We start from the raw sequence: 26,880 nt of genomic DNA, 5'->3' as shown, positions 1-26,880 counted from the left end.
TCTTTGGGGGGAAATTAGGAAAACTTTATTCTTTATAAACACTAACCCAGTCACATAAATTCATATTGTAGTCAGACTTTTATTAAACTTTTGAATTATAATTAACAGCTCAATTCCATGACCTATACATTTCTCTAAAAACAAGAATAACAGGTAGGCACACGCCTATAATCCCACCTATTTGGGAGGCAAAGGGATCCCAATTAGAGACCAGCCTCAGCAACTTGGGGAGACCCTGTCTCAAAATTTAAAAAAAGAGCCAGGAATGTAGCTCGGTGGTAGAGCCCCCCTGGATTCAAACCCCAGTACTACAGGAAAAATAAAAATACCATCCCAGTTGTGTGACAATAGAATTATTCCCAAAGGGAAATATGTAATAGAGGTTTTAAAATATTCCCAAGAACTGTTTTCTAGACCACCAAATAACTTTCGAGCCAGAACTGGCATTATATCATGTTACTATGCAGAACAGCACAGTGTAATAATCCCTTGCCACCAAAGTTTTAGATTCCTATAGTGTGGCTAGAACTGGATCATTAAGATACTACACAAATTTAATTACAGTAAAGATAATGGAAGTCACATACAATTACTGATTTAGTATGTTCTAGAAGGCATGTTTCTAAAACAAAATTTGGTTTGTATTTTGTCGGGGTTTTTTTGTTTTTAATGTTTTTAGCTGTAGATGGACACAATACCTTTATTTTATTTATTTTTATGTGGTGCTGGGGATCAAATCCAGTGCGCGTGCCAGGCAAGCGCTCTACCACTGAGCTACAACCCCAGCCCCTTGGTTTGTATTTTGTATTTACATTTTCCTTCATTTCACTTTTGCAACTCTTAGCAAAATGGTTTAAAGGCCTGGCCCATTCACAATTTTGGCATTCTTCAAGGGCAGTTTTCAGGCCTGTGTTGAATGTGGGTCAAAACTAGCTCAATTACTTATTGATGTGGTTTTATATGCTGCAGATGTAGATTAAATTAAATTTAAAGTGCCACACGAACCCTCTCCGTATTCCCAAATAGACAGAAATGGAAGATATTTGGTCTTCTGTTTAAGGTGAGTGGACCAGACAATTCTATTTTTATAAAGGTTACATGTAAAACAATGGATATATGGGGGAAAAAAAAAGTCTAAGACCTATGGCCTTATGGAATTAGAGAAGTGAAGTAATGAATGTATGAAGTCAAATAAGTGGTTTCAATATACATCTTTCCCAAAAAATTGTTTACTACCACTAGTATTTTGTATATGACTCCAACAACCCCACCCCCACCAAAAATAAAATCAACATTACTGCATCAAACATTTTATTATCCATGAAAAATAACTTGAACATTGTACTGGAATGTCTAATGCATAAATAGTACTGAGCACCAATAACTAACTCAAGGGCTTCCTCAAGGGTGCAGGGCAATGAGTAATCCAAACAAACAGGTGACTGCACAAGCAGGAAGCGCTTTTGGGTTAAAAATTAAAAGAATTGCATTCTCTCCAAAGTGTACTACCTACCCAGTGTCTGGCACACTCATGTTACAACAGGACAATCTGCTCCTCACTTTTGAGCACCCAAGTTTATTATAGGGATTTACACATGCAAATAATAAAATTTGGCCCCACGTACAATAAAGGGAGAACATTACCAACCACCAAATATGCTGACCTCAAACTGAAGGTCAATGAAAATAATCCAAGGGTTATGTAAATATTAGGACAAAACTAGCTCAATTACTTATTGATGTGGTTTTATATGTAGACCTCTTCATACAATGAATAAGCACAGTTATGCAATAAAAACTGAACACTTAAACATCAAAAAAACCATTGACCTGAAGAAAATAAATCCTATTATAGTTCAGAAAATAATGCAACCAATTTTAATTTAATCTAGATACAGGTACTTTATTTACAAATATTTAGATTAATAGCATTTTGTTACATCAAATGAAGAGTACAGCAGTCTGAATAAATCCTTCTGTCACAAAAACAATTAAGACCCACTGTAACTAACTTTGGGAATCAGGGTATTGCACCTAAACAAGGAGTCTTTAGTTTGTGATTGCTACCTTATATCCCAGTAGGTGGTTTGTTTTGTTTTTGTAAATATTTACACACACCAGCAGGTCATGGTCCCTGGGCAAATCCCTTGTGATGCAACAGTGTAAGCAAAATGGACCACTGTAAGCCTAACAGAATATCCCAATCCACTCCAGGAATCTCCTTAAAAAAGTTTAACAGAGACAAAAATAAAAATGAGTCCACAAATAAACCAAATCCTATTTTTCTGCACATTCCAGTTTTGGCTTTTATTTAACATTGACTATACAATACTCTGGAACTATGACAGGTTTATAGCCCAGAAAGATGTAACTTTACGTTAGTGTCTGTAAATAGGGATTTAAAATGTGTATTTAAAACACAGCAGTTGAGCTGAGCGCATTTTATATAATATGCTCAGGTTTACCTATCCTACACTTCCAGTAACTTCTCAATCCCCAGCCACTGAACCATAAACTCAATTAAAAAGCAATCAACAGAAGTGAAGAACTTAGGAAAACAGTTTTCTAAAGAAGGAAGATTGTTTCTCTTAAAATATGTATTCTTTCAGTGGCCAAACCACCTAGTGCAAAGTAATAACTTACTTTGTATCAGCACAAACACTGAAACACCATTAGAAACACTTTCCCTTTTACAAAATGATTTATGCCAACATGACATAAACTAGCCCCTCCCACTATGAACACAAGGGATAATCCCATTTCACTGTGGTGTTAAAAATGCACAATTTAAAATCCCTTAACAGCAGACCTATGGTTCTGGCTATTTGGTTCACAATCTCGACCATTCCAAGAAGATAAAGATATAAAAGCTTAAAATGTGCAATAATAAACCCAGCCTTTTTTCTTTTTCTATACAGTAAGGCAAGAATGCAGCCCGTAATGCAAAATGTTTACAAAAAGAGAAAAGCAGGTTAGCACATTGTCGATTGCACAAGAACAGTTAAGAAAATCAGCAGGTAAGCCACAGTGCAAAGATGGAACAGAATCTGCTAGTGTTAAATCTGCTGACGCTAGGAGCTCTTTCCAGCATAATGTCCCCAAACACTGCCAGCACCAAGGGGTGGAGCCAGTATTACTTGTGAACTGCAGTTGTGTCTATTTCCTTGTGTGAAATGGCAGGGAGTAACATGGTCACATACAGGTCATACTGTACAAACTGGTATTTTATACTGTTCCAATGCCAGTAATCAATTTATTTTCTTCATTAAAATAATATACACAGGATGTATTGTTAGTTCGGTTCCTTCAAATTTTATACATATTTACTTTCTGTTAAAGAGAAAAGGATAAATGGTGTGTAAAAAAAAAAGAGAGATAAAGCTATTAAGCATGAGAGAAAAGATAAATGGATATTTCTCCCTGTGCAAGGCTAAGACAGAAGCAAACCTCATCAAGAAAAATGCCACCTGACAACAGGGAATTTATCCAACAAAACAAAACAAAAGCAGTTGTAGAACCCCTTCTCTACCATCAGAAGTCATTTCACAGCAATGAACTTACTGGTTGCAACAGACAAACAGTCAAAGTGAGGGAGAAAGGCTGAAGATATCAGCAAATTAAACCGTACAGTGAGACAATGCCTTGCCAAAGAGGGAAGGTAAAAATCATCAAGTCCAGCATCAGTGCTCAGTTTAAATCATATATTGGTGACATATCTATCACAAAGACAATCGAGGAGGGAAAAAAAAGTCTAGATTTACCATGCAGGAGAGATTTATTACTCTACTTGCCTTTGATAACCTGATTACATCTAGTTGTTTAGCAGTTTAGTATTGTGTTAAACTGTTTTTACAACAGAGTTGTTTTTTTTTCTTTGTTTTTTTTTTTTAATTAAACCCAGTAAGATGTACAGAAGACAACGTGGCAGTAAAAAGTACTGCTTCCAACAGACAGAGGTGAAAGGTCAAATGAGGGGCCACAGCAAAGAGGTCACTAGCAGCCACAGCCTTCTCTCTGAGGTTGGGGCTCACTGGTTAGCCGGCCTCCCTGCGGGGCTGACGGTTTGTGTTGTACACCGGACTCGGCAGCATTCAGATCCAGGCTTCCATCCTGAATGTTCTGATAGATTTTCTTGGCAGCCTCAAGGAAAGCATCTTCTACGTTCTCTCCCCTAAGAGGCAATTAACAATTTTTATTCAAGAACCATAGATTTCTACAGGTAACACATTATACACTGACTTTTTTGCTACCCTTCAGTCAACTACCATGATATCTTCAACTTAGCCAGTGTCATTTAATAAGAGATCACTTGACTGGACTAAGAGAATGTGGGAAGATATTTCTGGTGGAAAGTGAAAAAACATACCAAAAGCTGTTTCTACAAACTGTATCAGGTCATTACACATGTTCTAATTATTACTAAAATGGTACACGTAACATAGAACATGATGGATGAGAGGCCATTTCTGTGACAACAGACAGGGTACTCTAAATAGAAATGGAAATTTCTCCAAACATGCTGAATAGGATTCCAAGATTTACACTGTCTGATCAAACAAGTGTAAGTATGGACTGTGTCCTGTTTTTATCATATGATGGTAACATGCTTAGCCATGTTCACATTTTTTAATCTTTTGAGACTAAAAGAATCAAATGTAAGACTAAACAAAAATAAGCTACCCTCTACTCATCACTTGAAAGACTTTTTGGCTTAATAAATAAAGAACTCTGATTGGGAGTACAAGGATTCATGGAAGAACAATTAGAAATGATCATTTTTAGACAATATTTCCAGTCTGGCACAATGGTGCAGGCCTGTAATCCCAATGCCTCAGGAGGCTGAGGCAAGAGAATTCCAAGTTCCAGGGCAGCCTGGTGGTGATGCTAGGGCTGTAGCCTAGTGTTAGAGCCCCCCAGGTTAAATCTCAGTACAATCCACATACACAGTATCATGCTTTTTAACATAATCATAAGTATTATATGAACAAATTAGCCAAGACTGCATCCAATATGCCAAATTCCTGTTGTGAAAGTCCAACAAAACTTTTGGAATATAAACAGTTTCATTTATTAAACTGGGTTACCAATGGGAACAATCAAGAAATAATTTTTTAAGTAATAAAAATTCACCTTTTTAAATGTGAAATGGGAAGTATGTTTGCTTACTGTTCTTCCTGTCATTAAAAACTACACGTGGAACTGGTGATGTAGCTTTAGTGGTAGAGTGCTTGCCTAGCACACACAAAGCCCTAGGTTCAATCCCCAGCAGCACCCGCATAAACACACACGTACACATATTACATGGATATGTTATTTGTATATGTACATGTGTGTATATATTATACGCTTTTTGTATACATGGTTCTACTTTGAGAAATAGTATAACTGAAACATAATCAACATTTCAACTATACTTACGTTTTTGCACTTGCTTCAAGGAACAATAAGCCTAAAAATAAAATTGAGACTATAATTAGGACATTTCAAACTAACTCACAAGAGTGTTTCTCTTCAGTAACATCTGAGTAAGTTTTCCCATCAGCTGTCAGTATTCCTCCTGTAGTTACTGTACAAAAAAATGTATAGTTTTGATTGGGGTTATCTTAATATTTCTAATCAATTGAACTGCTCCTAAAATGAATTTCATACAAGCTTCTGCACACACTTTATTCCCTCATTCTTGAGATTTTTGAGCAGTCTGAATTTTTGAAAATTTGTCAAATAATCTGCAATATCAAAATCCCACCTTTTCTCAGAAATTCTCCCAAGTGTAATCATTAAGTGTTAAAAAGAAACCCACCATTTTCTTCAGCAAACTGTTTGGCTTCTTCGTATGTAACATCTCTCTGTGCCTCCAAATCTGCTTTATTTCCTATGAGAATTATTACCTAATTTGTAATCAAAAGAAAGACATCTTAAAACAAAAGAAACCATTTAAACCAACCATGCAAATTCTGAAACCCCCCCAAATCTTGACAGAACAAAAAACTGGGTCCAAAAAGGCAACCAAGTACTAGCAATACCATCAGGCAGGTCTACAGTATCATAAAGACATTAGTAAGAAGAAAGACCTTAGCAGTCACACAGGCCAAAGCTTGACAAGCTTTCTGTGAAGAAAAGGTAGTGTATTTTTCAAGTTTGTAGACCCCATATAGTCTCCACCTGTTTTTTTTGTTTTTTTGTACCAGGGATTGAACCCAGAGGCACTTAACCAACCACTAAGCCACATCCCCAGCCCATTTTGTTTTTTTCTTTTGAGAAAGGGTCTCACTAAGTTGCTTAGGACTTTGCTAAGTTGCTGAAGCTGCCTTTGAACTTTCAATCCTCTTGCCTCAACCTCCCAAGCCACTGGGATTACAGACATGTGCCATCGTGCCTGGCCTGCATATTCTTCTTTGCTGTTTTTGTTTTCTATTAACCCCTGAAAAATGTAAAAGCATCCTTAGCTTTGCAAACCATTCAAAACTAGACTGTGGGTTGGATGTGACTTCTGGTCTAGAACAACATCTATTTGAGTAAGATTAATAAATCCCATACATACACCCCCCCACACACACACACACATTTATTTTTATATATATAGGAAAGGTTTTGGGACTCTCAGAAAGTTTAAAAACCACTAGTTCAACTCCTTCAAGTGACAGGTAAGGAAATTAGAGCCCAAATAAGGTAAAGGAACTTGCCAAAAGCTACTAAGTCAGTGGTAGTAGGATGTTAGAACCAAGTAGGAAACTCTCATTGTGACCTATGGACAAAGACTGTCCTACCTACACTATCTCTAGGCAAGACTAAGTTCATAGCAGGTAAACACAAATGTCTGTGTGTTGCCACGGGGGCAGCTGAGAATGAGAATCAGGGTTCTAATGCTATGGGTTCCAGTCCAGGGCAAAATATCACACACCTATAATCTTCCATTTGGAACCATCTATACAAAGTAAAGTTATGCCAAAGTTAAAGAAAGCTCTGCAAAGCTTTAAGAAAAAAGTGTGTAGTCTTGGAAACAGTCAACGGTTTGGGCCTTTCCATGGGGCAAAGAAGGGAAGATTTATAGATCAACTGTACGTGTGTAAAAGCTTATTTCGGACATCAAAATCTCCCCCCTCCTTTCCCTTTCCATACAGGTATAGTAATCCAGATATGGTTTCAACTAAAAGGTGCTTCCACCTTCCACCTTTTTCATGTGAAATTACAGTACCTGGCTCTTTTACACTTTCAATCTTCTGCAAGGACATTAGTCAAGCAGTACAACAAAAGTAAACATTCTTCATTCAATAAACAAATGCCCACTCAGAAGGAAAAAATATCCTAACATACAGTCCACTGGTCTTTTAAAGAATAAAATAATGGCACTTAAAAAAATTCAACTTTTTTGGGCTGGGGGTGTGGCTCAAGCGGTAGCGCGCTCGCTTGACATGCGCAAGGCGCTGGGTTCGATCCTCAGCACCACATACAAATAAAATAAAGATGTTGTGTCCACCGAAAACTAAAAAATAAATAAGTATTTAAAAAAAAAAAATTCAACTTTTTTTAAAAAAACAAGTCTGTTAAAAGTCAAAACTGCCTAGTACAGGGGCATAAGATAGGTACTCAAAACAAGGAAAACTGGGCTAGGGTTGTGGCTCAGTGGTAAAGCATTGCCTAACGTGTGAGGCACTGGGTTCAATTCTCAGCACCACATATAAATAAATAAAGGCCCATCAGCAATTAAAAAGTATTTAAAAAAACAAACAAGGAAAACACCCTGGCTTCATGGGAGGTGAGGAGGGAGGAATACCACTTCCTTCCCAATTACTTAAGAATTTCAAAAGCAGGCTTCCCACCTTACTGAGAGGGGACGCACATGGAATGCTAATAACAGAGGTATAGAACATACTGGCAACAAAATGAGAAAATATATATAACTTTTACATAAAATCCAAAGGCAACTTTATAGAAAATGGAATTTATGAGCTGGACATCAAGAAATAGAGATTTTTTTTTTTCTTTTGAAGATCTGGTTAGACCGTGGTTATAAAAGAGACAGGAAGGACATGGCTAATTTGTTTACTACATGCCTCCATGGACCTTCTACAATGAGTATCTTTAACATTTTATTTGAAATAACTGTAAAGTCACAGCAAAAAGAGAGGTCCTGTGTATCTTTCACCAAGCTTCCCCGATGGTAGCAACTTATGTAACTACAGCATACTCTTAAAAATCAGCAAAGTGACATGGTACAATCTACAGCTCTTAAATGTCAATTTTTAAATGCTCTCATGTATGGCTGTGCGTGTGTGTGATTCTATGTATTTTATCACAGGTATAGATTTGTCACAACAATCAGGATATAGAACCGTTCCATCACTGAAAGAACTACTCTCACACCTCATCCCTAACACTGGCAACCACTCATCTGTTTTTCCATCTCTACAATTTCATCATTTTGATAATGTTACAAATGGAAAATATAATATGTAACCTTTTGAAATTGTCTTTTACTCTGCATACTATCCTTGACAGCCATCCAAGCTGTTGCCTGTATCAATGAGGTTGTGGCTCAGTGGTAGACTGATTGCCTAGCACATGTGAAGTACTGGGTTCCATCCTGAGCACATTAGCTAGATTGCTTCCGGTTTTGGGCTATTGTAAATAAAGCTCCTACCAACATTCATCTACAGATTGTATATATATACCAACATAATAATGAAAATAAAAGTTCCAGGTACAGTCTCTAGCATAATAGGCATACAATGTTAACTGACTTTCAATTATGCTTAAACTCCTGTTCCATCATAAAAGCTAATCTCACTACTGATTACATATTTATGGAACCAGGCCTCTGCTAGATGGTGGACATACAAAGTTAAGTGAGACATAGGCCTTCCAGTCACAGCTCAGTGTCCTTCTCCTCATTGTTCCTGGAAAACCTTCCACAGAAATTAGTGAAACTTACTCAATGCCCCGCTTACACACCATACCTTTGCAAAGCTGGTTTCTCCAGAAGGCACTGTTCATCCTAGACTCCCCAACACTATGCCACCCTATTTTCTATTTCATTTTTCAGTCTGCTTTTCAATATAGTTATCTATATACCTGTTGCTTCCCTGTTAGACTATAACCTCTTTTGTTAAGAATATGTTTGTTTATCCTTGTATACTAGAGTTTAGATGGCTGGCTTTAAAAATCTCAATAAATATCTTCTCAGTCTGGTTAAGAAACTGGTTTTTTTTAAAGCATGCTAATATTCAAATAACTGTAGATTCACATCCAGTTAAATAACACAGATCTCTTATATATTGTGCCCAGTTTTCTCCAATGGCAACATTGTACAAAACAAATGCAGGCATCCCTTTTAAAATTGAAGATTTCATAGTCTCCAACTGACATGAAATCACCACCCCATTCATAACTTTCATTTTTTTAAACCACAAACATGAACAAAAACCAATTATAATAAAATGGAAAACCTGGAGCAATTAGAACTGGAAAAAATATTAAGTTTTCAGTTAATCTAAAGATTCTTGGGGCTGGGGGTATAGCTCATTGGTAGCACACTTGCCTAGCATGCATGAGGCTCTGGATTTGATCCTCAGCACCACAACAACAAAAAATCTCATTCCTAATACCCAAATACAAAAATCTCACCAGTAAAAGGCTTTCCTGTTTGGATTAGCTTAGATCTTAACTTTTCTTTATAGTAAGATGTCATTTAACTTACAGTATTTGGATTGGTGAGATTCCTTGCATCTGTCAACCAGCTGCTTAAGTGGTTATATGTACTTCTTCTGCAAAAATTAAAGTTTAAATTTGTTGACTTCCACATACAACTACCATTTAAACAGAAAAAAAAAAAAAGAAAATTTGGCAAGTATTTAAAGTATATGCTTTAGTCAGTATTTTTATTTTGACTAGGTAGTTACTATGAAGAATGGTTATGAAATACAACCATATGATTTTTTAAAAATCTAGCTAAACTCATTATTTATAAATAAATAACATCCGACAACTATGTTAATGACATGTCAGAATCAAATTATTTATACTTAAAAGTACATCCATAAACAAACCAATAAGCAAGCATGGAACAATCTGAAGTCAAAACTAAAATTATTTTGAAATTATCCAGATTTTCAATCACAAAATGGACACAATGTAATACCAAAATGCCTAGACAGTGACACGTTCAATAGAAAAACATTTCTGCATTTTAATTTTCAATTAGAAACCAAGAAATCACAGTGTAAGATGGTATGTAATTTATTTTAGTAATAATTCAAAGAGTAAGCTAATTATAAAGCATAAAAACTGACTTTAAAAGGATATTTAGTACACGTGACTAGAAATTTAAGTTCCCAGATATCAGAAAGGAAGTTTAACCTAACTTTGCATTTTTTTTTTAACCTGGCAGCATTTCCAGATTCAAACTGTCCTATTTCTCTTTCTCCAAGCAAAAGTTTAAAAATTCATAGGCTACTTTGCACTAGCCAAGCTGGCCCCACAATAGTAAGCAAATCCAAATACAGATGGTCTCCAACTTATGATGCTTCAACTTGATTTTACTAAAGGTTTACCAGAATATTACATGCATTTTTGACTGATATTTTCAACATACAAGGAAGTATCAGAATGTAACCCCATTGCTAAAGAAAATTTGTAATGTACAATATTATACAGAGTAAAACTTACTAAAGAAGATAACCTTTATGAAGTTAAAAATGTTTCTGATTTCTACACTCAGAGCATTAATCCCATCTCACCCATCTGACATGTAAGGAAAGAGAAGGCCATAAGGATACAGGTCAAGATCTACAACCCTTTCACACATACCATGTGTCCTTAAAGTGTTTCTGAGGTTTGCCTTGCGAATATATTCCATGATCTCTAGCTGCCAGTGCTCAGAAGTATTCATTATTTCAAATATTTACTCTTTCCCCAATGGGAAGTAAAAAAAAATTCCTTACTCAGGTATTTTTCTTTTCTTGTACTATCTCAAATTATACATAAATCACTACCTAAACGTCAAAAAATGATGTCACATATCAAGACAGCACCTTTTTCTTAATGGTTTAAAATGTTGTAAGTAAACAATGGTCAAATATCACTTTCAAAAAGTACAAGCCTTACCACTGCTCAATATTTGCAGTACCAGCATATCATGACTTCACACAACAGGGATGTTTTACTTCTTACACAAATGATAAATAAGTCCAAACATACTTATTCTGATTTTGATGAATTTTAAAATTTCAAAGCTGACAGGAAGAGTGAATTGTTATAAACTGCCACCACTCTGGTAAAAAGAAAAACCTACAGTTCTATACAGACAGGTTTTTAAATAGTCTTATACAATACCATTTACTGATCATGTTACCAACTACCTGACTAAAATAAAGCATTAAGATATGTAGCATCAAGATCATGTAAATTATATTATTTATGTGCACCTTCACTTCTGCCAATGATTCAGATAATTCACTATAATTTTATATCTATGAATAAAGATATAAAATTAACTGGTGGTACTAACACTAAAAAGAAGTGCTAAAATATTCCTAGCTTTAAGGTGGACATTAGATATATATCAAAACTGATTTGGCAAAACAATTGCCATGATAAGCTCTGCTCTCAATTTAGAAAGGTATCCTGTAACAATTACAGTTAATGCCAAGAATTAAGTCTCAGTAAAGTATTAATAATAGAAAAACTGGGAGGTAAACTGGTATCATGACTCCAACATCAATGTCACTATAAAGTGTCAGTCAAGAAAGCATTATGTAAAGCCTGAAGTATCTTTTATCTGTAACAGTTAATATTGAAATACAATCACCATAAAGCTTACCCTTTTAAAGTATATAATTGTTATTTTTCATATATTCAAAATTGGGCACTGATTACTATTATCTAATTCTAGAAGATTTACATGATCCCAAAGAGAACCCTACCACCACCACCCCCAGCAACTCCCTAGGCCCTGGCAATCTTCCATGTCTGTGGATCTGCCTATTCTGGGTATTTCATAAATGGTACCACCTAATATGTGGCCTTCTTGTCTAGTTACTTTCACTTAGCATAATGTTTTTCAAGGTTGATCCTCAGGTAGCTCGTGTAAGTACTTCATTTGTTTTTATAGCTGAAAAGCAGTCTATTGTGTGGATATGCGATATTATATTTACCCATTCATCAGTTGATGAACATTTCTGTTGTTTCTACCTGAACTACTTTCAATGATTTAAATAGACATATTTTACTTAGATGTTTAAAAGATGTTTAAAAGCAAAAATATTTTAAATATAAATTACATTTTAAGTATAAATCACCATATTTAAATTTATTAATAATGCATGGCATTTTTAATAAAATGAGACAGTTCTACACAGACAGGTTTTTAAATAGTCTTATACAATACCATTTACTGATCATGTTATCAACTACCTGACTAAAAGAAAGAGCAGTAAGGCTTATTTTACTGATTTTCCCTGAGACCACCCAGTTGTAGAAATTTACTGAGACTTTTGTACTACAATTATAATTAGACACCATCTTTATTCTAAGGCAGCATTTCCCACAGTGTGTGTTCCTCAATAAAATAAACTTAGGAAACACCAAATTAAACAAAGTTAAACAGTAAGGAATTTCATTACTGAAGAATTTCTCAAGGTCTTAATATGCTAATGTACACTGCAACTCTACATAAGGAAATAGTATAAAGCATTTCCTAAACAGAAATATGCTTCAAAGTAATTATCACTTGGTCCCACTCACCTATCTCTACCCCCTAAAAAGAGAGAGTCACTCTGCTTTTGATTGGTGCTTTGCATCAACATGAAAGGTGATCCAGTTCATTTTCTAGCTTACGGGAGACAAACAGCATAGTTTTCCATGTTCTCCAAAGTAAACCTTACAGTCCAGTTTTGCTACTTTATATCAAGTGCCTTGAGTTTCCAGAAATAGCCATGTTGATATAAATTTAATCCTGCTGCATGTAGTATTTAAGTCACTTCAATCCATGTTAGGACAAAAAAGAATTTAAGTAAATGAACAATTAAATACTGAAGTATTATACATAAATCACCACCTAAATGTCAAAAAAAAAATGCTATATATTTCAAAATAGCACCTTTTCCCCTTCAGCTGCTAGCGTAAGAACTACTTGCAATCTATCATGCTGGATTAGCAAAACTGTATATTTAAATCTTTGGCCTTCTTTTCAGAAGGCGTAAATTTTAACACAGAGAATGAATAAAGTAACTCCTCAAGACTTGCTTGCTTTCTACTGAAGTGAAAGAACAAAGCTTCAAATATAATCATTTCTTCTTAAATAATTCAACTCATGCTGCTTTTTAGAACTGTATTCTTCAATTAGCTCCACCCACCATCTCCTAAAGTTTTCTTCAATCGTACCAACTTCCAGAAAAAAAAAAAAAGTTATATCAAGTTGTAGACAGCAACTTAAGTTGTAAAACCAAATACATTCATTTAGTCATCCAACTACAAACTAAGAATGCCTAAATCAATAATAAAGAAACCACATTTCCCAAAGTAAATTTCTATTCCCAAGTATGAAGGTTGAAAAGTTATTCACCTCTTACCTAGTGATATCATACACCATAAGTGCACCCGCAGCTCCTCTGTAGTAGCTTCGTGTAACAGCTCTAAACCGCTCCTGTCCTGCTGTATCCCAAATCTGCAGTTTGATTTTTTGGCCACTAACTTCAATTATTCTTGTACCAAATTCAACACCAATTGTGTGAGGACAATCAGCCATAACTGTTAGGGAGGGGGAAAAAAATATAATATCCCAACTTTCAGAAAACTTCAAATTTAGACTACTGGGGAAAATCCACTGAATAATCAAAAGACTTGCTAATACTTATAGGCTCTAGACTAATTCTACCACTGGAGGGTTGCGGGGTAAGGCGGGGAAAGCAAAGAACTAGAAGTCAAATGAGAATGAACTAGTGTAAGGGTCAGCAAACTTCTGGAAAGAACCAAACAATCGAATTTTTAAGTTTTGTAGGCCAAAAGGTCTCTGTCACAACTACCCAAATCTGCCTCTGAAGCAAAAAAAACAACAGACAATATGTAAAATAGACAGGGTTGTGTTCCAATAACATCCTATTTCAAAAAATAGGCAGTAATTGGATTTAGCCCACTAGCTACTGTTTGCTGACCCCCTGGACTAAAAGAATCTGCTAAGTACAAATAAGATTTTTAATAAACCCTTCATAATGCCAAAATTATACTATTTAGCCATCTGATAATCATTACTCCGTTTAAAAAAAAAAATCAAAGATTTTAGGACTCTAGGTGTTATTAATCAAACAAATTTTTACCCTGGAAAATATTATCAGTGTCTCAAACAAAATCATCACATTTAATACATACTTATAATTATACACTAACAAGTTACATATATCTAAGCCAATAGTACAAGTCCTTTCCCTTATTATTAGGCCGCTTAAAACCTAAACTCACTATTCTGGTACAATTGCACAATTGAATGGACACTTCATAAATGTTACATCAAATCTCTGTGGTTAGTAGCACAAAAATGCTATAGAAATGACTTCAACATACACAAACAATTTCACTTATGTTTAGCATATCAATCACAACAAATTGGCCCCTTCTCCTATCACCTAAAATGAGAGTTGTACTCTGAATCTTATCAACTGGTCATAAATATAGAAAACTCCATTTTAAGTATTTCAAATCTACTAATTAGTTAACAAATGAAATATATGCAGCAAATGTACAATAAGATAATCAATTTCTACAACAGAGTCAAAGAATAAGATTATTTAAATTTGACATGGTTCTAGCATCTTTTTTTTTTTTAAAGAGAGAGAATTTTTTTAATATTTATTTTTTAGTTTTCGGTGGACACAATATCTTTATTTTATTTTTATTGGTGCTGAGGATCGAACCCAGCAACCCGCGCATGCCAGGCGAGTGTGCTACCGCTTGAGCCACATCCCCAGCCCAACATTATTCTATGCATTTTTTTAAAATAACATTTTTGCCACCAAGAAATCTAAACATGAGTCAGAATATACCACATATAAAAATTAACACTCTGGGCCGGGGTGTAACTCAGTGTACAGAGTGCCTGCCTAGCTCAAAGCACTGGGATCAATTCCCAGAACCGTAGAAAAACAAAAACCAATACTCAAAACATACTGGTAATAATATATTTCATTTTATCTAAGTTAAAAAAAGAAATCACTGCACCTAAAGACAAAAGTGTGAATATAGGGAAAGTTATATTTAATTCATAAAGTACACTGAAAATGACTCAAGTTTTTAAAAATGTAGAAATGTAACAATAAAGAAAGCTCCTAAAAGGCTGGGGCTGTAGCTCAGTGGTAGAGCGCCCACCTCGCACGTGTGTTCAATCCTCAGCACCACATAAAAATAAATTTATTGTGTCCATCTACAACTAAATACTAAAGTTTTACTTCACATATTGAACTTACATTTTTTTTCTGTAAACTGATGAAGCAAGCAAGATTTTCCTACTCCCATGTCCCCTGTTTAAAATAAAAAAAAAAAAAGTTTAAGATGGCAATTACATTTCTCAGTTTTATAATATCATCATATGCAATGATTCTTATGTCCCTTACCATATCACAAGTTTCTGAGACGCTTTTCCTTCTTTACAATGGATTAAAAATATGTGTACGTACATTTTCACTGACTAGTTCCAACCTTTAGCAGTGACAGAATTTGGTTATAAATTTATTATGTTAACAGTGAGCCACCAACTTTACCAGCAAAATTATGAAATGTTACTGTGAGCTGTATCAAAGTTTGGGTGTTTTTTTTTTTTTTTTTAACCCCTTAACAAACACACAGAAGCAAAGGAGTAACAAATGAGGAAACATAATAAGCAGAAATAACAAAGTGAATTTTGGAAGCTTGACTGACTAGATCCTGTGTCTTATCTCACATTTTTTATTTCTTATAGAATGACAAAAGAAAAGAATTTATATTACATAAAAACCACAACAGAATAAATCTCATTCCTGGCTATACTACAGCAATATATTTTATGTGTTACAGAAATTATTCTGAATCAACAATGTTCGCTATCAATTTTTGGAATCCAGGGGGATATCAGAATTTTCAAGTAATCTTTAGAATATTTCAATACTACTAGGAAATTAATCTCATTCCTCATTCCTAGTATTAACAATCTTTCAGGTAGCCCTCAAGAACAACCAAAATCACTACACTAGGTACTCAGCACTGTACTACAGAAGTATCTAGGCCACAATGCAAAAGGTACATTTATCTTTATTAAAGAAGCTTTTAGTTCCAAAGTGAGAAAAGAGCTTATTTCTTCTGGAGTGTTACATATTAGTACATAAATGTTTGTATATTAATGCTTTAGGGATAAGAGTATAAGTTAAGCAAACTTACCAATAATAATATATTTAAAGATGTAAGAGTAGTTGTATGGTGCAGTTGCCATGGTGGCACTAAAAACAAAGAAAACTGTGTTACTGCAGAAGGAAAAATACACGTTATCCAAACTGATCATTGCAAGCCTTTAAAAAGACATAGGTAAAGATATATATAAAATAAAGTATACTGAATACAAACAAAGTATTGGTTACGATAAGTCAGTAAAATTCACTTCACAAATGATCAATACATACAAGTTCTCTTCAATGAATAGTACTTTAACATTCTCATGCATTATTCACAGAAATATGAGAATACACCCAAAAAACTCCAGTATTTCACTTTAGGAATATCAAAAAAGAAATGTTACTCTGGAAAATTTCCAACAAAAATCTCTAAAAATAGTCCCCTTTTCCTTAACATCCCCTCCCTTGTTAATAGATCAAGTAAGTTACAGGTAGTGTACTTATTCAGAATTGTGATTCTAAACAGAATGATACAAAATAAGTTTTATCCTCTACTCTAAATCAATAGCAGAGCATCCAAAGAGCAATCACATGATTTTCAAATCAAATTGACATCAGATTATATTGAATCCCATGAAAATGTGGTTCCTGTATTATTTTATTTTTAAAAGGAGGACATCATCATTGGCAATTTCATGATTCACCACAGGACTTGCAGATTAACAATATAGTAGGGGCCTGAAGAAATAATACTATAAATGCTGAAAAATATTACTAGAAAATTGTACTTATGCTTGTAAAATTTCAAAGTTTATGTGTGTGTGTGTGTATATATATATATGTGTGTGTATATACACACATAAATATATGTACACACACACACACATATATATATATTTCAAAAGGTCACAGCCCATTCATTATCTTCAGACAGACTTAACCTAAAGAACTCTAATTAGTTTCCAATTTTAACAACTTAACAACAAAAAAAAATTCTCAGCAGGGTGTGGTGGCACCACCTAACAGTCCCAGTTATTCAAGAGGCTGAGTTTGGAGACTGCTTGAGCTCAGGAATTCAAAACCAGCCTGGGCAACATAGTGAAATGCCATCTCAACAATGACAACAAAAATTTTCCAAACAATTCACATGTGCCTCAAACATGTCAGACACTGTGCTGGTGGCAGAGAAACAAGGGATAAGTTCTAATAATGGCAGTAACTTCCAATAAAAGTTTATTTTCATCAGTTTTCAGCTCATGGAAAGACAAAAATTATATATAAATATCAAAATTTAACCCATTTTTAAAATTTTGGCTTATATATATTTTTTAATTTGATTTTTACTGTACTGGTCAATATCAAATTATACAAGCAAGATAGCTGATATTATTGGAGAAATTCCTTTATTGAAATCAACACTTTACCATGCTTCAAATAAAATTTCTACATAAATAACAAATCTTAACCAGCACACAGAATATTTACAGTAAGTGAATTATCAAGGAAGAGAAAGTTCTTAAATACAGTAAATTATTAAACAATCACTTCACACAGTATAGTCGCCTTCCCATTTAGCTATATGCATTTACATTCACACAAGCAGATTCCTTGCTCCCCATTACAGCCTGGCATGTTGTAACACATTTACAATCAGTCTTCTACATCATAGAAAACTCCCTTAACCAGTTCTGTCAGGAAAGGGAGTTTTTCTAGTTAGATTTAATTCTGATTCTGAACAACATGACTTTCCATCTCTTTTCCAGCCATTAGGGACTTAATACTTTTTTTTAAAAAACTTGGTCTTGAGGCTGAACTTGGTCTGGATTATTCACCAGATCTCTGAACCAGATACTAAACACAAAAAAAATCTCTTGCATTAAAAATGGTTTTTAAAGGTTATTAACTTCCTAACCTGCATTACTTCTCTTCTCCATGAAAAGAGTACACTTTTATTCTAATTAATTTTTAACTCCTACACTCTTCTTCCCCTACTTGAACTTGAGTAAAAGTAATTAGTTACCTTTGAATTACTGTTTCTCTGGTACTCCTTCCCTTGATTTTCTATACATCTTCTAAAAGTTACAGCTGTATATACTTTGCTTCATCTATTTTACTGTATTAAAATTACAGGGGTTGGGGCTGTAACTCAGTGGTAGAGCACAGATTTAGCAGGTATAAGGACCTGGGTTCAATACCCAGCACAGAGCGTGTGGGTGAGACACACACACACACACACACACACACACACACACACACACACAAACCTATGCCTCTAACAATCCCAATTTCTACCTCAAATGCTCTAAAGACTAATCATTAAATTATAATCCAATTCTAGTTGTACTAATTTGTGTACTTGCTAATTATCAAACAAAACATTAAATATCTAAATATTCATTAATTAAATATCTACAAAGATAATAAATTGAGAATGTTAATTAGAAAAATCAATGTAGTATAAACAATTTCCAAACAAAATAATCACTACTCCAGATTGAATATAGCACTTTTCTTTGCCTCTACTTCACCATGCAATTTGGGGGCTCAAGTTTCTTTAAATAAACAAGCAAACCTAAAAGCAGAATTAGTGGAAAACTATTCAAACTTACTAATTTCTATAGAAAAAAAAGGAGGCAGAACACTGTAGCTACTGATACAACATGCCCTTCCTTTTTTACTCTAAGGTTAAAAAAAAAAAAAAACTGGTTAGTTTAAATACATTCCAATAGCTTATATTCAGTCAACTATGTATTTACACTAGAACTACATTCAAGGGACCTTTTTAAATACACTTAGTATTACTTTAACAAAGGATTTCTCAGCCTCATTTCTTAAACATGAAACTTAGAATTGATTGGTGAAAACTATATTTTTGTCTAGCTTTGGAAGGGGAAAATCTGCCCTTTATTTTATTTATTTGCGGGGCTGGGGCTGGGGCTGGAGCTCAGTGGCAGAGTGCTGGCCTAGCATGTGTGAGGCACTAGGTTTGATCCTTAGCACCACATATAAATAGACAGATAGATAGAGATAGATAAAAGACATTCTGTCCATTTATAACTATGAAAATATTTTTTTAAAAAGAAGTGCTCTTGCTTTACCTTTTGAGAACTTAAAGGTCCAAAAGGGGACCAAGAAATGTTGGTCTAGTTCAAATACTCTGAAAAAAGAAGTCCACTCAACACTACAACTTCTACTAATTAAAAAAAAAAAAAAAAAAAACAAACTTGGGGGACTGGGGTTGTGCTCAGTTATAGAGTACTTGCCTAGCATGGGTGAGGCACTGGGTTCAATCCCAGCACCACATAAATAAATAAAATAAAGGTATTGTGTCCATTTATAACTAAAAATATTTTTTTTAAAAACTTAGTAATATTCTATAATTTGTATACAACTCCTGATGTGACTAAAAGGCACTTCCTTTTATAGTATTTGAATAAAGATGACAAGCAGATAAGACCTCCTTTAATGCTTCTGATTTTGTGTGTGTTGATAGGGACTTAAACCAGGGTTTTACCATTAGCAAGTGCTCTACCACTGAGCTACATCCCCAACCCTTTTTATTTTGAGACAGGGCCTCACTAAGTTGCCAAAACTGGCCTCAAACTTACAATCCTCCTGCCTTGGCCTCCCAAGCAGTTGGGATTAAAGGAGTGGGCCACCACACCTAGTGGCCTTTGATTTACAAGGGAAAAAAATGACAATTCAGACAACAAACATCATTAAATACATGATGAACAATGTGTAAACTAACAAACACGATTGTTACAGTTACCATTTACTGGGTATAGAACATGTACCAAGCAATATACTAAACATTTTATATGTGATTTCACTTAATCTTTACTACTAGCCTTACAAGACAGGTACTATTATCTCTCATTTTACAAATGAGAAAATAGTTGCAGTAAGTCAATAACACGTCCAGACCACAGTTTAAATGGACAAGACAAGACTGAATTTGGCACTGTTTTGACTGCAGAGATCCCTCTTTAACCACTACATATTCCTGCCTCCTCCACACAGTTATGAGAAACTCAGTGGTGTTGCTTTAGGACACAGAGCTTTCTCACTGGGTCCTAATTTAATATTGTGAGTAAAAAGTACGAAATAATCACATTCAAAAGATGCGTTGTGATAAAAATTTGTAGGTACAAATGAACAGTAATATTAGCAGTCATTATAATTTACCTACTTTACAAAGTTTCCTAAGAGAGCATGTGAGAGTAAACCACATGATGATTTGCATTACTTTTCCCTATACTGTCTTACATAAATCGTTAACTCTCACAACTCTAGTAGAATCAGTATCGACATTGAAAAATTCCAAGAAATTGAGGATATAATCTACTAATTTAGCCAGTGTTACAAAGGTAGAACTAAAACTTGAACCCAGGCCTGATTCCAAAGCCATGGTTTCCCTAGCATACATAGGTAGACAGCTGTCATGAGAAATGTTTACTAAAACAAACCCCAATTGTTGTTCCATGTAGTCAAATGACCCCTCTTAAGACATTTTGCTTAATTCAGCTTTAACAAAGGATTTCTCAGCTTTGTATCTTGAATATAAAACATACTATTGTTAAGGTCATAAATAAAACACACAACATGTTTTTCTTCCACATTAACAAAAATCACGAACATATTTCCATATTAACATTACTGTTGTGCCAAAGGAATACATGATCTTCATTAACTGAATCAGACACCTTCCTAATTATACAAATGACTAGTTTTGCAATGCGCAGGTACATGTGAAGTTAGATTCATACAGCTTGTGGAATTCTGAAATGCCATCCTTTTGTAAAGTTATCAGTATATTTAAATATCTTCAAAATAATCCAAATCATCCTTTGGTCCACAAATCCACTTGAAAATATCCTATAGAAACAAAAACTTCAGTTCATAAAGCTAGGAGTGTATTACATTTAATGCACCATTTTTACAGCAAAAAACTGGAAACAATCTTAAATATTCCCATCAACAAGGAAATGGCTGAATAAAGTACACCTGTACTACAAAATAATATGCATTCAGTTTAAAAACCAGTTATACTTACATGCATTAATCTGGAAATATGTTGATGATTTTGTTAAAAATGCTGCAGAGTTTTGAGTAGTAAAGATTAAGCATACCTAATTTTTGGACACACACATACTCAAGAAAATAAACATCAAATGTGAAAATGGAAGAATATATAGGCTGAGAGAATAAAAGGCAAAGAGGAAAATTATAAACCTTAAACATCCCTGCAGTATAACATAACAAAAAACACTCTATTTCATTTGGTAATATGTTCTAAAGTACACAAAGTACTGAAAATTGATAAGTATCATTTCCAACACTGTTTCTGAATTTATTCATAGTACTGGGAGCATCCTAAGAAGCCAATCATATGATCAGCCCCAAATAAAAAACCAACACCAAGAGCAGAGGATTTTTCATTTTTTTAATAGTTTAACTCCCTACTGTGTTTATGCACTGTCTTTCACACTATTATATACCATTTTATACTTCTTAGAACATATGATATTACTGTAAAACTTTTACATAACTGATTCAAGACAGCAGGGAAAAAGCAACCCACTAAATATTCCTGGTGATCTGAAGTCTTTCATACCCTCATTGCTCAGGATTTTTTATTTGTTTATTCCAATAAGTAAGAATTTTGCTTTAAAGAGGCACCAAGATGGACTGCTTTTGTGATCTCATTATGAAAATATTATCTACTGAACATAAAACATTGTGCTAGGATTTGACAATATAGTAATGATCAAAAATGACAACACTGCCTCTGCCTTCATGGAGTTCAAGAACAGAGTATTCTGATTTACTTATAGGCCCACTCAAGTGGAATGCTTACTTGACTGTAAGTCAGGTGGACACAAAACTTCTGCAGTTAATAACAATCTAATTAAAATAAGTAGTCCATTTCCTTTCTGCTACAGTATTACAACTTCTGAAAGTAATCCTTGGAGGCCCACTTTAAAAACAAAAAAATCAAAAAATCTCACTTTTCACAAAATAGTTAATTAAATGTGAAGGATTATAATAACTGGATCACTTAAAGTGTCAAGAAATTTCAGCTAATTATGGTATACTGCTGAATAGGAAGTAAAGTAGTACCTTTATTCATAGAAAAACTTAACAACCAAGAGACAAAATTCTGTACTTGCTATTAGAGCTTAAAAGGATTAGTAACAGTGAAATGTTTACTGATGATATATTATTCTACTTTGTATACTTTAAAATTGTCTAAAAAAAGTCTTAAAAAGTAAAATATAACTATCTCTAATCTGTTTGTAAACTGCTTTTTCCTACCATGGCTGACACTTGTTTTTGTTTTTGTATTGGAGATTAAACCCAGTACTGCTTTACCATTGAGCTACATCCCCAATCTTTTTCAATTTTCTGAGAGAGGGTCTTGCTAAATTGCTGAAGCTGGCCTGGTACTTATGATTCTCCAGTCTTAGCCTCCCAAGTCACTGGACTTAGGGCAGATGCCACTAACACTTTCAACCACATTAAAAAAAAAAAAGCTTAAAACATTTTTAACTGTCTCCCTACAGTATCAGTTTTAGCATTATATCTTACATATCTTACTAAGATTATGCAAAAATATTTGATGCTTACAGACTTACTTGTAAGAACACTCAATTCTGTTGCATATTTGAAGTTATTACAATTTATTAATTTTAATAATTAGTAATATTATTAATATTAAAATTTAATATGAAATATAAAAAGTGAAAATATGGTTTTAATTCCAAAGAATTTTTTACTAGCGCATTATAATTATACATAATAGTGGAATTCATTATACCATATTCATGTAAGCACATAACCAAGGAATTTTTAATATATCAGAATCTAAGCTTTATATCTTTATAATTAGTACCATTTACTGAGTACTTATTATATCCCAACTCCTTTATAAACAATCTCTAATCTTAAAAAAATCATTTTATAAATAAGGAAACTATGTCAGAGAAATGATATACCCATGTTTATATACTACTGGATGCAAAGCCAGGATTTAAGCCCACTCTTTTAGAAGTGGAACTATCTGGCTCTCTAAAGCCTTGCTCCTCTCATTCATTCAACAGATATTACACACCCACTACAGGCATGGCAAAGTTGCAGGCACTGGGACACTATGTCAAGCAATGTGCTAAGGGCTTTCCTTAAATCCCACTTAATCCTGAAACAACTCTAAAAGGTAGGTACAATTATTCCTTTTATAGATAGGGACAACACTGAAGTGGGAACCCTAGGCAAGCCGACTCCAAAACCTTAGCTAGTACATCCTTCAAGGCATGACCAAGTAAAATCACCAAAACAGATCTCTGAAGAAAAATTTGGAAAGGCTTGAGGGAGAGGTAGAACTTGGATTATTGCAAGGTCAAGTCTGTCCTCAATAACCTCACCAGAATAAAAAAAAAAGGTAGTTGGGTCAGTAATGAAATGAATAGTAAAACTTTTCCAGAGTTCAAATCTGAGCTCTTGACACTTGCTGTGGGACCACCAGGAAAACACCTGCCTTCTGGGAAAGTGCTTCTTCAAACAAAATGGAAACCTGCATATCTCCTCCAAGGTCTGTGAGAATGAGGATTTGGCCGTGTACCAGCTGACCCGATAGACTTTAGTCATAAAAGGGTAATCAGTTATCATCTGGAGCAAACACAGGAAAAAAGAAATTCAGTCGTCAGACATGACCAGGCAGGGTCTCTGGTCTAACCTGGGGTGTAATTCAGAGAGCACCAGCCACCGTGTGGGGAGAAACCAGTCTGTTGGTACACCGTTAGCCAGCTACCTCACAATTTCAGGCCTCAGTTTCCACGCCTGTAAAATGGGGACGATACAACCTATCTCCAAGGACTACACGAGGCCAGATAAACACATCTGAAGATCCCTCTCTGTGCCGGCACACAGGAGAGTGCAAATCCTCAAAGCGTTCTTGTTCCATCTTTTTTTTTTTAATTCTAGCCAAAACTTTTTTTCTTCGACATTTCTAGATGCTATGTCGGTTCTGAGCCTCACAGGGGCTCACCAAATCCAGAACCCAGCAAGCACGGACCCACAACCGCGTCCCCAGCAGGGTCTAGACCGGCTGCCCACATCGACAAGGACGCGGGAGCTAGTCCAAGACACCGGCAAGACTGCGGGCTGCTGCTGCCTTTTGTACTCGGGGCCAGATGCGGCCTCTGGGGTGTGAATGCCACGTCTGGGGCTCTTGGGTGCCGGCGGCGCGGCTCGCGTGGGTAAACACTGCGGGGGAGGCCTGCAGCCGCGGGGACAGGCGGCGGGAGAGGGGCCTGCGGGAGCCGCGGGTCTACCCGGGAGGCGGGGAAGACCAGGCGGAACACACCCTTCCCCGCACGCCNCAGGGCCAAGAGGTGCAGACGCGCCGGCGGCAGCAGCGGTGACGGCGGCGACTGCTCTTGCAGCTCCCTCAGGATCTACCTCGGGCTGGTCCAAGATGGCGGCGCTCCCTGCACAGGGTTTCCTGTCACCCTCGCAATGGGCCGGACCACAAAAGAAGGGGGGAGGATGCGCGCGCAGCCGGCGGAGCCCGGAAGAGGGTGGTGGAGGTCAGGCCGCTGGCCACGCCCCTTCCTCGGTCCTCCCCTTTTTACTAGTCGCGCTGCCGCCGAGGCCCGCCCCATTAGCCTCGCGACTGAAGGGGCGGGGGAAAACACTGATGCGCAAGCGCAGTCGCGTGTCTTCGCCTCTCGGAGAACTTACTGCGCAGGTTTGCGTGGAATCAGCTGGGGTGCGTCTGCGTCTCAGATCCCTACGGCTGTTGCGCGAGGAGACTTTTCCACGATTTTGAACGCCGGCAGCCACCACTTACCTGGACCCTTGCTGTGTACTGGCCACTGTCCTAAGAATGCATTTACTGCATTCTTTTAACATGTATGTACTATTGTTTTGTATACAGCTGTGAACAAGGCAGACTAGTCCCTGACCAACAATCCCAGAGACATCTCCCCATTTTATCGGTGGCGAAACTGAGGCTCACATTGATCAACCCATATGTCTAAGATTATACAGCTAGAAAGTATCCCTTTCTGGCGTGTCTCTCTCCTTTCTTTTAATCTTGCTTTGAAGGTGCCTTGATGAGAAGAGGGAAATTGTGACATTTTCCACTCCCATCTTCCAACTCAGCCTTCATTATCACCGCCCCAGAAAGTTAACACGAATTGATGCAAACCATGTTTTTAACTTTCTTGGGCTCCGGGTGTTTTCGCCTTGTGACTTGTGGATGTGGGTTTATTTATTTTTATATTTGCATTTAATTTCTATTTTACAACTGCATTGGAATAAAGATAAATATATTAATAATATATAGCAAGACTTTTTTGCAGGTAAAAGTTCATTTTTTTCTCCAAATTTTAAAAGACCCTAAAGCATTGTGCACCCCTAAAAGTTTTGTGGGCCCTTCTACATATTATGTCTTGCACAAACAAAAGTTTATAGACAGAAAGGAACCACCACGTGGCAATGGTTTGCCAGTTTCCAAGAGTCTCTTAGTGTCTGTCTTCAAAACACGATGTATGCTTCATAAACCTGTTTTTCTAATGTATTTAACAACATGTGTTGTTGCTGACTTATAAAACCTAGAGAACATAATGGATGTCTCCTCTAAATGAAGTTCAAGCTCACTCTTGACATTTAAGATCTTTCCTAAACTGGTTCTGCCATGAGGTAGCGATATTTCATTCCGAAAAAAAAAAAATGTATGGTAGTTTACAAATTTCTTTTTTTTCAGAAAGACCTAGGTACAAATCCCTCTTCTGCAATCTTCTAATGCCATTGCACATATCAATTGATTTCTCAGATCCTCACTCTCTTCTGCAATACAGTAGCTATAGATAGCTAAGGCACATGGGTCCTCATGAAAATTAAATGAGTTTATATGCAAAATGCCTGACAGTAATTCAAATGGGAATGATTATTATATGATGATCTAATATAAGTTGATATCTAATGTCTTCCAGTGGGAAGAAGAAAGGAAGGAAAGAACTTTTTTAAAAATATATATTTTAGTTGTCAGTGAATACTTTTATTTATTTATTTATATGTGGTGCTGAGAGCTGAACCCAGTGCCTCACACATGCTAGGCAAGCGCTCCATCACTACAACCCCAGCCCCAGGAAAGAACTTTCTTGTGCTAAATAAAGGAGAAATATGTAAGCCATTTGCCTTTGCTTGCCCAGGTATGAAGTTAAGCCTGGCTATAAAGATTCTGTATGTCCAATTGTCACTTGAATTGATAACTTTCTGTGTATCTAATGTTTATTGAACAATTATTATGTGCTAGGAGCTATCCAAACATCCTGTTCTCTTATTTAATCACTACAACATCCCCCCTTAAGTCAATACTGTATTCCCATCTTTTTTTGCATTAAAAAATTGAGTGTCATACAGGTCTAAAGTCATATAGGTAAAAATTGGAATGCTGGGCCATATATGACTCAAAAGCTACCATTTCTAAATGCTACTCTGTACTTCCTCCCTTAACTGCACT

General features: G+C 35.6%; 1 protein-coding gene and 1 long non-coding RNA gene across 2 annotated transcripts; one reads left to right on the top strand and one right to left on the bottom strand.

Annotated features, from left to right (window-relative positions):
* Window positions 1-1,556: 1,556 nt before the first annotated feature.
* On the bottom strand, window positions 1,557-16,560 carry Rab14 (RAB14, member RAS oncogene family). Its single transcript, XM_015497653.2, has 7 exons — window positions 16,402-16,560; window positions 15,456-15,509; window positions 13,569-13,746; window positions 9,698-9,764; window positions 5,801-5,888; window positions 5,419-5,449; window positions 1,557-4,171 (listed from the first exon to the last, which is right to left on the bottom strand). The coding sequence occupies exons 1-7, from the start codon at window positions 16,520-16,522 to the stop codon at window positions 3,994-3,996; spliced, it is 717 nt and encodes a 238-aa protein (XP_015353139.2). The 5' UTR covers window positions 16,523-16,560; the 3' UTR covers window positions 1,557-3,993.
* On the top strand, window positions 10,726-26,457 carry LOC125619661. Its single transcript, XR_007351194.1, has 3 exons — window positions 10,726-11,243; window positions 26,234-26,241; window positions 26,447-26,457. It is a non-coding gene; the product is annotated as an uncharacterized LOC125619661 (long non-coding RNA).
* Window positions 26,458-26,880: the final 423 nt, after the last annotated feature.

The sequence above is a fragment of the Marmota marmota genome, unplaced genomic scaffold (genome assembly GCF_001458135.2).
Source record: "Marmota marmota marmota unplaced genomic scaffold, marMar, whole genome shotgun sequence".
Classification (NCBI taxonomy): Eukaryota; Metazoa; Chordata; class Mammalia; order Rodentia; family Sciuridae; genus Marmota; species Marmota marmota.
The sequence above is the reverse complement of the archived record's forward strand: the minus strand, read 5'-3'. Positions and strand labels throughout refer to the sequence as shown.